Source organism: Sinocyclocheilus grahami, unplaced genomic scaffold (genome assembly GCF_001515645.1).
Source record: "Sinocyclocheilus grahami isolate Dianchi unplaced genomic scaffold, SAMN03320097.WGS_v1.1 scaffold1273.1, whole genome shotgun sequence".
Lineage (NCBI taxonomy): Eukaryota > Metazoa > Chordata > Actinopteri > Cypriniformes > Cyprinidae > Sinocyclocheilus > Sinocyclocheilus grahami.
Window position 1 is genome coordinate 412236 of NW_015506452.1, and position 12974 is coordinate 425209.

The window sequence follows — 12974 nt, forward strand, 5'->3', positions numbered from 1 at the left end:
CTGAGTATTGTTTAGCCTGTACCCCTTTCCGAGTCTCCGTGTTTTCCTTGTTTTGCCTTGCCTTGCCTGTTTTTGCGTTTTTTTAACTTTGCCTGTTTTCTTGAATTTCTCCCTCTCGTCTCGCCCCTGTGATTCTGTCTGCTGATCGGTGACCTACGCTAGCCCTGTGACTATTCTGGTGTTTTGCCCGCCATATACCTGTTTGCCAGTGTTTTGACCCTGCCTGTTTACCACGTCTCTTAAATAAAGCGTGCAGATGGATCCACATGTCTCACGTCTTGTCAGCCCCGTTACAGCACTAGATAGCTGGCCAATCAGAGCACATCTCGCTTTTCAGACCGATGAGCTTTGTAAAAATCTACGCGTTTCAGAAAAGCGGGGCATAGAGGAGAAACAATAATGTACAGTATGTGGAAAATTTAACTGAGAATGATTGAACCTTAAACCGCATAAACACATTTCATTACACCAAATACACAAAATAATGTTCTTTTTTAGCAACGTCATATGACCCCTTTAAACATTTGTAATTTTTATTAGTTTGTTTTTTTGTTAAATATTTCAATTTAGCTTTAATTTATTTTTATTTCAGTTTTAGTCATTTTAGTGCATTAGCTTAAACCTGTTTTTCTTTAGTTACAAAATCAAAATTTCTAATATTTTAGGTTTAAGTTTTTCATCTCTAATAAAATAGTTAAACTATTTCATTTTAGAAGTAAAATAGTTTTCCCATCTATTTTATTTCATCTTTTGTCAGTGTAAAGTGTAAGATGTGTCACGTTTACTGTGTGCAGCATTCTCCAGTGTTTCAATTATCAAGCAGTTATTAAATCACAATATGGAGACTACTGAAATTACTAATCAAAGACATCATTTAGTATTGAATCATCCATTTTATTATCTCAAATAAATGTACTTCAGTATGCTTTCTCTTTTGATTATCTTGTTATTTGGCAGTTGTAAATATGGCATGCTGTATTTGTCAGAATATGTATCGTGTATTTAAGGGTAATTAGCTAATATGAATTATGAGGCTGAATAAATAGCAGACACAACACATCAGCATCTTCATCAGACCAGTTTCGCACTAACTCAACACACTTCGGCACGTCCTGTCATGAATCATTTTTACGGTGTAGCTCGGTCACGCTGAATATTGATTTACCAGCGTCATTACATTATAATACTGCTGTGTACTAAACCATTCAGTGAATAAATTTCCCATCCTGCACTAGGTGCTTACAGAGCTTTCTGTATACAGCTATATTTGTAAACACAGTTCACACAATGAGAGGACATGGAAATGAAAAATAGACATGAATGAGAGTCTCAGGTTTTGAAATCAATCTCAATAGACCTGTTGACTATCCTGGAACACCCTCTGTCAAGGTGGATTCACCATATACACAGTTAACCCTGGTCTTTACTCCAGCAGAGAAAGAAGATTATGCCTCCCGGCTGCCAGGAACTCAGGGGAGAGCAGCCTTGGTTTTGTTTATGCCTTCTAGTCCTGCAGGTAGACCTTCTAGAACTCCCTCAGAGATGTTAAACTGATCTCGTATGCCTGCCTGAGCTTCATTCAGGTCACAGGATTAGAGCCCAACCCCAAAGGTCTGGCAGAAACTTAGAGATGTTTAAAAAGTATTCTTGTTTAATAATGTTCTGGCCAGGATTTGGCCAGGGGTTAAATTGTTCTTCCTTTTTAAACCTTGTGACATTGGAATTTGTGACCGGAGATCTCTCGATCCAGTTCTTGAAGAATAAAGTCAAATATTTGTTATGCTCTTTCTCTTAAATACACATTTATTCACTCTTTTGACTATCACTGCACATTCACAGGGTTCACAGGTTCTTGCCTTTTTATATTTCTGTTTATAGCAATCTCGTCACCCTTTCATCGTGACTGGTTCTGCCTCCCTCACAGCTTAAATGATTAAACCGTGCGTTTGTTTTTGTTTATGTGTTTTATCTGAGCAGCTTTTCCTGTTCCACCACACATATCGAACAACTACTTTCCCTGGAACCTTTTCCACACATCATTGTTGTGTGCTGCTTACACTCACTTAAGCAAGAGAGAGAGACTCATCCTTGGGGATTTGGACAAATCCATTTTTTGTGTGTGTGTGTGTGTGTTTTTTTTTTTTTCATTATTGGTTAAAGTGCAATTACAGTGGCGGCAGAGTGCTCTCATCGCCATTAATCCCTGGCAATTAATATGCATATATTAATTTAACATACTGGCAACTTTCTAAAAGTGAGATTAATGCTCTGCAGGTGAGTTGCTTTGTGATGGGCCTTATCTCATTTCAGCACATTTCACTAAGAGTTTATAGCTGAGTGGAGACAGAGAGCAGTGTATCAAACAGACTAGACCTCCAACCACTGTAAGCATCAACATGTGCATGGAGAAGCTACACACACACGCAGGCCAGCGTTTGTTATACGGTTAGGATGTAGAAAATCTTCAGTGCTCCACAGAATGGGATTAGATTTTTTGAATGAGTTCACCTGATAAACTCATAATGGATCTCCATTTGAGCATGAGATTTCCATTAGTTCCTCTGAATTATTTTAGCAGAACAGATACAAAATATTCAGCTCATCCTGAATAAAAGTCTGGCTGATAAACTGATAATTATGTTCATGTTATGGCTGATAACCGATAAATGACTGAAATGGCTGATTTCTGAAGGATCAAGTGACTGTGAATACTGTTCACAGTATTGAGTAATGCCTGTTAAAAATTCAGCACGGGAATAAATTACATTTTAAATGTATTAAAACAGAATAAAGAAATTTTAAATTGTAATAATATTTCAAAATATTGATGCAGACTCTCAGAAACAACTTAAAAATTGTATCGACCCTAAACTTTTGAACATTAGTGTAAATTAAAAATAAAACACTAAAAACGAAAATCTGTCATTTTAAATGCAAAATATAAATTTTTACATTTGCTAAGGATTTACATAGTTCATTTTGCACTGTAATGTTCATCTACTATACTATATTTCTTTTAAATAAATGCTATTTGGTTTGCTGTTTGGTTTTATAATATAAACACATGTGTTTTAGGTGTACTTAAAGGGATAGTTCACCCAAAAATGAAAATTTGATGTTTATCTGCTTACCCCCGGGGATCCAAGTTGTAGGTGACTTTGTTTCTTCAGTAGAACACAAAAGACGATTTTTAACTCCAGCCGTTGCAGTCTATCAGTCGTATAATGCATGGCAATAGTAACAAAATCTATGAGAGTAAAAAAAACATGCACAGACAAATCCAAATTACCCAATAACCCTGCGGCTCGTGACGACACATTGATGTCCTAAGATACGAAACGATCGGTTTGTGCGAGAAACCGAACAGTATTTATATCATATTTTACCTCTAATACACCACTATGTCCAACTGCTTTGAGCGCGCTCACGGCATCCAGTGCATGAGGCGTGTACGCGCTCTGGCGTAATTTATGTCCCGGATGAGTTCGCGCGAGAGAAAGTAATTTTTTTGTTTTATGTCGGTGTGAACAATCTGGATAAGCGCAAGTAAGTACCATTTTGATTAGCCGTCGTACCTACAATGTTTGTGCACTGTGTAAACAATGAGTGACGTATACGCATGAGAGATCACAGATTATGCTTGCGAAAACTACGCCAGAGCGCGCACACACCTCGAGCACCGGATGCCGCGCGCGCGCTCAAAGCAGTTGGACATAGTGGTGGTGAAATTGGAATTTGTTACCGGCGATATCTCAGTACAGCCCTTGAAGAATAAAATGAAATATTCGTTATGCTCTTTCTGTTAAATATATGCATTTATTCGCTCTTTTGACAATCACTGCACATTCACAGGGTTCACAGGTTCTTGCCTTTTTATATTTCTGTTTATAGCAATCTCGTCACCCTTTCATCGTGACTGGTTCTGCCTCCCTCACAGCTTAAATGATTAAACCGTGCGTTTGTTTTTGTTTATGTGTTTTATCTGAGCAGCTTTTCCTGTTCCACCACACATATCGAACAACTACTTTCCCTGGAACCTTTTCCACACATCATTGTTGTGTGCTGCTTACACTCACTTAAGCAAGAGAGAGAGACTCATCCTTGGGGATTTGGACAAATCCATTTTTTGTGTGTGTGTGTGTGTTTTTTTTTTTTTTTCATTATTGGTTAAAGTGCAATTACAGTGGCGGCAGAGTGCTCTCATCGCCATTAATCCCTGGCAATTAATATGCATATATTCATTTAACATACTGGCAACTTTCTAAAAGTGAGATTAATGCTCTGCAGGTGAGTTGCTTTGTGATGGGCCTTATCTCATTTCAGCACATTTCACTAAGAGTTTATAGCTGAGTGGAGACAGAGAGCAGTGTATCAAACAGACTAGACCTCCAACCACTGTAAGCATCAACATGTGCATGGAGAAGCTACACACACACGCAGGCCAGCGTTTGTTATACGGTTAGGATGTAGAAAATGTTCAGTGCTCCACAGAATGGGATTTGATTTTTTGAATGAGTTCACCTGATAAACTCATAATGGATCTCCATTTGAGCATGAGATTTCCATTAGTTCCTCTGAATTATTTTAGCAGAACAGATACAAAATATTCAGCTCATCCTGAATAAAAGTCTGGCTGATAAACTGATAATTATGTTCATGTTATGGCTGATAACCGATAAATGACTGAAATGGCTGATTTCTGAAGGATCAAGTGACTGTGAATACTGTTCACAGTATTGAGTAATGCCTGTTAAAAATTCAGCACGGGAATAAATTACATTTTAAATGTATTAAAACAGAATAAAGAAATTTTAAATTGTAATAATATTTCAAAATATTGATGCAGACTCTCAGAAACAACTTAAAAATTGTATCGACCCTAAACTTTTGAACATTAGTGTAAATTAAAAATAAAACACTAAAAACGAAAATCTGTCATTTTAAATGCAAAATATAAATTTTTACATTTGCTAAGGATTTACATAGTTCATTTTGCACTGTAATGTTCATCTACTATACTATATTTCTTTTAAATAAATGCTATTTGGTTTGCTGTTTGGTTTTATAATATAAACACATGTGTTTTAGGTGTACTTAAAGGGATAGTTCACCCAAAAATGAAAATTTGATGTTTATCTGCTTACCCCCGGGGATCCAAGTTGTAGGTGACTTTGTTTCTTCAGTAGAACACAAAAGACGATTTTTAACTCCAGCCGTTGCAGTCTATCAGTCGTATAATGCATGGCAATAGTAACAAAATCTATGAGAGTAAAAAAAACATGCACAGACAAATCCAAATTACCCAATAACCCTGCGGCTCGTGACGACACATTGATGTCCTAAGATACGAAACGATCGGTTTGTGCGAGAAACCGAACAGTATTTATATCATATTTTACCTCTAATACACCACTATGTCCAACTGCTTTGAGCGCGCTCACGGCATCCAGTGCGTGAGGCGTGTACGCGCTCTGGCGTAATTTATGTCCCGGATGAGTTCGCGCGAGAGAAAGTAATTTTTTTGTTTTATGTCGGTGTGAACAATCTGGATAAGCGCAAGTAAGTACCATTTTGATTAGCCGTCGTACCTACAATGTTTGTGCACTGTGTAAACAATGAGTGACGTATACGCATGAGAGATCACAGATTATGCTTGCGAAAACTACGCCAGAGCGCGCACACACCTCGAGCACCGGATGCCGCGCGCGCGCTCAAAGCAGTTGGACATAGTGGTGTATTAGAGGTAAAACATGATATAAATACTGTTCGGTTTCTCGCACAAACCGATCGTTTCGTGTCTTAGGACATCAATGTGTCGTCACGAGCCGCAGGGTTTAATTTGGATTTGTCTGTGCATGTTTTTTTTACTCTCATATATTTTGTTACCATTGCCATGCATTATACGACTGATAGACTGCAACGGGTGGAGTTAAAAATCATAATTTGTGTTCTACTGAAGAAACAAAGTCACCTACATCTTGGATGCCCTGGGGGTAAGCAGATTTTTCTTTTTTCTTAAAATTTTCATTTTTGGGTGAACTATCCTTTTAAGGGTACTTATTGTACTTATACTTGAGAATGTCGTGGAAAAGTTCATTTATTTCAGTAATTCAACTCAAATTGTGAAACTCATGTATTAAATAAATTCAATGCACACAGACTGAAGTAGTTTAAGTCTTTGGTTCTTTTAATTGTGATGATTTTGGCTCACATCTAACAAAAACCCACTGTATATGTGTATAACTGCATTCACGTACACTTGCATGTTTCCACAGGTCACTCTCTGGCCGTATCGTTGGTGGTGTGTGGTGGTTCTTCACTCTGATCATCATCTCCTCATACACAGCCAACCTAGCTGCTTTTCTCACAGTGGAGAGGATGGTGTCACCCATCGAGAGTGCAGAGGATCTGGCCAAACAGACTGAGATTGCTTATGGGACTCTAGATGCCGGCTCCACCAAAGAGTTCTTCAGGGTAAGAGGAGCCATGAAGTCTTATCTTAAAAAAAGTATATTTGTAAATGTATAATATTTCACTTTCTTTCCTCATTTAGAGGTCAAAGATTGCAGTCTTTGAGAAGATGTGGTCCTATATGAAGTCTGCAGACCCCTCAGTGTTTGTGAAAACCACAGATGAAGGAGTTATACGAGTGAGGAAATCCAAAGGGAAGTACGCCTACCTGCTGGAGTCCACCATGAACGAGTACATCGAGCAGCGCAAACCCTGTGACACTATGAAGGTTGGAGGAAACCTGGACTCCAAAGGCTATGGCATCGCCACCCCCAAAGGATCTCCTCTCAGGTAAAGCCAGCTGTCCAATATATGCTAACTGTAAGGATTTAACCATTATGAAAATAACATCTGATGGTGGTTCAGTTGTGGTAGAGGCTGGATACAGTACTAAAGGGGTTATGCTCACCTTGGCTAACTGGATTGTCTATTTTCATCTTGCATTTCACAATCTTGCAAGCCAGTTCTGAGTACTAGGTTATGAAGGAAACGCTGCAAACGAATGCAATCTGACGTACTTTACTGAATCTGTACAGCATCACTCCATCACTGCAATCCAGACCCCTAAATCAGCTCTTTAAAATGCCAAGTGTGCTTGAGTACACTGCATAGTCTATATGTGCTCTTCTCCATCATTTGATTAATTTTTGCTGACACGACTGCAGGGAAATATCGCTGTGTTTTGAAAATAAGACACATTATATAACAAGCTTAGTTTACAGAGAAAAAAACATGTTTGTGCTGAGAATGACTTACTCACTGCACATCGCCAAAAACACATTTAGCACCTGGATTGCGGATGGTTTATGAATAAGATGCAGGTTTTTGCCAAAGTGGTGCGGCTGTTCAGTTTCTCTTGTTTGAAGGACTTTTTAATGGTTATACGTGACATCATTAAATAAGTCATCGTTTGAACGAAGGGGGCGAGGGTAGAAGTACTGTACTAAGCAGCCTCTGCTGTAACAGAACATGCTGTTGTGTGGGTGTACATACTTGTGTGTGGAGCTGTTCAAAATCCCGCTCGTACCTCATGTTGCTTGAGGGGGTTTTCAGCACACTCCACCAGAAGCACTTGCATAAGAAACGGCAGAAAAATGATGCACCCTCTTCAGAAGCTCTTTAGGAAACATGTGTGTTCACCGTCCTTTCATTACAGAGCAGCGCTGCTTGGCAGAGCCCATTGAGAAGGCTCAAACATTATTCATGACAGGCTCTTTGAAGCTATAGGTTTGCCGAATGCTAATTTCAATTTCTCTCCTCCTTCATTACAAATTACAAAAGCTTTTTTCTCACAGAGTGACTTGCGCATGAGAGGAATTGGGCAATCAGTTGTTATTCTTATGCAAGCCACTTCTGAAGATGAATGTCGACATTAACGCGTTTCTTTTATATTCTCTGCAATATAAGGTGAACAGTTGTTATTTCAATTGTACGCCACCATCATTAACATCACATTTATTGTGCTTGAATGTACCCATCTGACTAATACACCATGGCCCACATGATATTACATTCATTGCAGTGCAATTTGTAGCTGATGAAATAACCTCAATAACGCCATCTCTCTCTAATAAGATAAGCTCCTTGGGGAAATGACCTCATAGCAATTGTACAGTCATTTTTTTGGGTCACCTTATAGCAAAGTGAACAGGGAGAGAGCGTGGATGGAGTGGGAGAGAGACATCGGATACACGATGTTAATGACTGACTTCCATCTTGCCACCTAGGGCAGGACTCAAATTTAATTCAGTACTAGCTAGCCATTACTGTGACAGCAAGAGTGAAATATGTTTGAAAATGTGTGTCTGGTGAGTTACCAGCTGTGCAGTGTATATCTGATTTTGAGAGAGAGCGACTCCCATACTGACACATACAAGTACCAGTATATGCTATATGGGCATCTACTGCATGATTTAATCACATGGAAGACAATGGGAGAATTTGCTCTCTCTGTCAAAATTGGTAGACACTGAGAATATTATACCTATATTGTGTCTAGATTAACATCTAGATTGAGTTATGATTTGCTGGACTAACCATGTGGTGCAGTTGTCAAAATATACTATAATTCTCAATGTACACTGTCAGTCAACTTTTATCATGTACAGGTACATCTCAATAAATTAGAATGTCGTGGAAAAGTTCATTTATTTCAGTAATTCAACTCAAATTGTGAAACTGGTGTATTAAATAAATTAAATGCACACAGACTGAAGTAGTTTAAGTCTTTGGTTCTTTTAATTGTGATGATTTTGGCTCACATTTGACATAGATTGTATTGCAAATTAACTTGTTCATTAACTTGTTAAAATCCACATTTTATACAAACAAGAATATATGCTAGTTTTGAGAGCTGTAGTTGACAATGCACGACTTCTGAAGACTTGGAAAATAGTGCACAGTCATTCAGTATGAACAACTGTTGTGGTACTTTTTTGAAAGTCCTTGTTCACCATTCACTTTCACTGTGTGCATGAACATTCTGCCATTTCCTTCTGTAATTGACAGAACAAGGAAAGAAAAGAAAGAAAGAATTTGATCTACGGGTGAGTTTTTATTTTGGGGTGCACTATCCCTGTAAGAATTCATCTAACGTCTCCAGGCTGTTGTTTTCGATTCACATTGTCACATTCACCAAAAGGGAAGAGCCAAAAGCAGACAGTAAACACTTTTTTTCTCCTTCTCTGTCTAAAGAAGTCTTTTTCCTGGCTTTATAAAACCTGTCTTTCACAAAGGCCACTAACAAAAGCATTGTTTTCCATTAATGCACGTTAACATACTTTATATACAGACTCAGGACAAAACCACTGCAGATGCCATGCATTTAACATTCCAACCTACATAGAGCAGTGGCTGTTGTGTTCAAACCAGTCTGAGTCTGTTTTCCCATCACGCTGTCTCTGAAATGGTTTATCTGGGCTGACACTGACCAAAATATTATTTCGTTATCGTTTCAAGAAACCCAGTAAACCTGGCAGTGTTAAAACTGAATGAACAAGGCCTGTTGGACAAATTGAAAAACAAATGGTGGTACGACAAGGGAGAGTGTGGCAGCGGAGGAGGTGATTCCAAGGTCAGCCCCAATGTGACAAACCCAGCGGGTAAAACCACCACTACCATGGGGGGGTAACCGGCAACTCAAGCCGACTAAACACTCTAGAGCGAAACAATCTGTCCTAAACTGAGCTTACTTCTTACACATTTTGGTTGATTAATAAATAGCAAGTACATTTTGATCAAATTATGGCATATCATGGCAACTGGTCAATAATAGCTGACCACGTTCACATTATTCCAGGTGGAGTGTTTGCGGTCTGCCGGTTACCCAAAGTGATATTATAATACACATCTTGCAGCAGGGAGCAAGGAAGCATCGCTAGATGGAGTATTAACCCATATCACTTTTACAATGAACTACCAACATGTTTCTGATATGTGTGCAGTCAATTAAAAAAGAAAAAGAATCAGAACAGTTGAGTTGATATTGATGGGTATGTGTTTAATGTGTGCTGAATAACATAAAATAACATGGATAATGTTATTTATGTTATTTTCCTGGTTGAAGAGTCCCAGTTAACCTAGCGGTGTTGAAACTCAGTGAGCAAGCCGTCTTAGACAAACTGAAAAACAAATGGTGGTACGATAAGGGGGAGTGTGGAAGCAAGGACTCCGGAAGAAAGGTCAGTTCACATATTTGGTCCTGCTCTGTTCCCTTCAGTTTAGCCCTCTTAGTACCCTTCCAGAAGGTTCAGTTAGGAATCTGGACATGGGCGGCTCTTACTCTCTCTCCAGTGTTGTATTCTTTCATTTGGGATGTCAGAGGACACATTTTGTAGTAGAAACTGCCATTTTGCATTATTCAAATTTTGTTATTTTATACAATTTTGTGTGAAAACATGTTATGCAGATTTGGTGTGCAAGCAACTTTTCTTATTATCAATGTTGAAAACAGTTGTGCTGCTTACTATATATATATTTTTTAATTATTATTATTTATTTGTCCTTTTTTTTTTTTACAAAGCATTAACAAAGAGCTTCATACAATTGCAAAACTTTACATTTATTCTCCCACATTACCCCTTTCCTCTATAGAAATATAATAATAGGCATAATTATAAATACAATACAAAATAAGTAAATAGATAAACTTGAGCATACAAATGAATATATCCATAATAATCAATCAATCAATAAAATTATAATCCTAATCTCTGATACATTCATGGACTGTACATATAATATCATGACTATATCATTGTTTTTTCAAGATTCCTTGAAAAATAGAAAGTTCAAAATAACTTAGATCTATTTCAAATAGAAACCTTTTGTAACATTATAAAAGTCTTTGCTGTCACTTTTCTGATAAATGTAATCCATCCTTGCCATAAATAAATAAAGTTGTAGTGTATGTATATTATGCACTAAACGGGTATTATGTTAGTATACTGTTCAGAACATTTATGACCATTATTTTTGGACTGTCATAAATTACAGATTTTAGGTGTATGTTTATAATAGATTCATATATTTCATACAATTTAATACATTTTATATTTTTAATTCAAGTGTAAATAATAGTATGTCTATAGCTCCAGGAGCGTTGAAGAGAAAGGCCATTATTATAGACTGGATGAGTCACTGCATGATACACTCACTTTGTTTAAAATAGCCTGGTGTTCTGAATGGAGCTCTGGAGAGAGACTGGTCATATTGCTCTGATCATCCGTAAGAGTCAAGCCTCCCTTATGGTCCTCAGCCTCTGTGTTCTCCCTCCTGTCTGCTCTTGGAGTGTGCATGTATTTGGATGCAAACCCAGTGGACAGCTGTCTGTGCTCAGACGTAGGCCCCAGCCGCCAAGCACCCCCACAGCACCAAACCCACCTGCATGGCACACACAGACGACACCACACCTCCCTTATGTACCTTTCTTAGAGAACCGGTTCCACACCAATATTATATTATATCACCTTTGATTAAAGGGGTCATATGATGCGATTTAAATGTTTCCTTTCTCTTTGGAGTGTTACAAGCTCTTGGTGCATAAAGAAGATCTGTAAAGTTGCAAAGACTAAAGTCTCAAATCCAAAGAGATATTCTTTATAAAGTTAAGAGTCAACAACGCCTACCTAAAACGGCTCGTTCTAACATGCTCCCACATGTCTATGTCATGATGTGGGAAGATTTGCATAACGCCGCCCAAATGTTCAATCAAAGAAAGAAGGCGTAACTTTTATTCTCACTGTAGTATTGTTGTTGCTGCCGCCGCCATGTCGTGAAGGCGCTGTGTGCTTCGTTGTGAAAGCGAAACTACTTTGGTTGGCCTTCCAAAAGAGGATGATATCTGCTTCGTCATGCCTAGAGCTGATCCATGCTGGTCGCTGAGGAAATACATCAACTTTGCGCTGTGGATCGCCGGATCGGCTTTCACTGTGGACGAAGCGGAGTCCAGCCCGGGTTCGTCACATGTGGTTGCCGCAAGCCCGCCGGACGCTCCTGTGCGGCTCGTCGAATCTGCCACTGCTCACTCAAGCCGGCCTCCACTCACTCTAGGCCGTGGCTCACTCTAGGCCTCCGGTCTCTGCTCACTCAAGGCCGCTGTGTGTGACGCTGTTTCGTTGTGAAAGCGAAACTACTTTGTTTGGTCTTCCAAAAGAGGACACGACTAGAAATCAGAGGTTAAGTTGTATTTACAACACTGTTCCAGAACAGTTCAACCCAAATATTCAGATGTGTGCAGCGCATTTTATGGAGGACTGTTTCCTGATCCTGGTAGAATAGACTACAATGCCGGCTGTTCTGACTCACAGACTGTAAGTACGTTTTTTTCATGGGTGCCAACCATTAATATAGTCTTTTGCAGCTGTGATACTGTATTTGATTGTTTAGTAGCTTGTGAATTAGTGAAAATGTCGAAGATGAACACAGACTGCCTTTGTTAGTGCATGAATGCATGTTCCTCATTTTAAATGAGTCCTACATGACAATTTGTGCCATATTTTAACATGTTTAACCTATAATATTAACCAGTAATTTTTATATTATTATTAAAATAATATTAGTTATTTTTATATAATATTAATTTAAATTGTATTAACATTTATATAATTGTATGTACTAGTTAATACTATAATATTATTTATTATTAATATTAAATTACATTATTAGTATTTAATAAAAGTATTTATTAATAACATTATATTATTTATATTAGTTACATAAGTTAACATAATTGGATGTTTCATAATAAATATTGCTTTAAGAATAGCATTTAGCAATAATGCAAGTTCAGCAGTCAAAAAAGGGTTGTTTTAGCAAAACAGAAACTAAATATTTATATTCAAGATATATTAATGTAGGTCATGTAGGAGCAGGAAACATTTTAAGCAAATAATTATAGTGCTACAATTGGTGCCACAGTATTTTTTTACATTTGCAACATTGCTCAAGATAGTTCTCATTTTAGC

At 37.9% G+C, this 12974-nt stretch overlaps 2 protein-coding genes across 2 annotated transcripts in view; both read left to right on the forward strand.

The window, feature by feature from the left end:
* Positions 1-9657, forward strand: part of gria1a (glutamate receptor, ionotropic, AMPA 1a) — an 83195-nt gene extending 73538 nt beyond the window's left edge. Inside the window, exons 12-14 of the mRNA XM_016254662.1 lie at positions 6276-6474; positions 6554-6801; positions 9469-9657. Coding sequence (XP_016110148.1) covers positions 6276-6474; positions 6554-6801; positions 9469-9640 — 619 coding nt within the window. The 3' untranslated portion in view covers positions 9641-9657. The remainder of the gene's footprint in view (positions 1-6275; positions 6475-6553; positions 6802-9468) is intronic.
* Positions 9658-10073: 416 nt separating this feature from the next.
* The window catches only part of LOC107568679 (glutamate receptor 3-like), a gene marked incomplete at both ends in the record, with an annotated part of 3576 nt that continues 675 nt past the window's right edge, over positions 10074-12974 (forward strand). The window contains one exon of the mRNA XM_016254658.1: positions 10074-10190. Coding sequence (XP_016110144.1) covers positions 10074-10190 — 117 coding nt within the window. The remainder of the gene's footprint in view (positions 10191-12974) is intronic.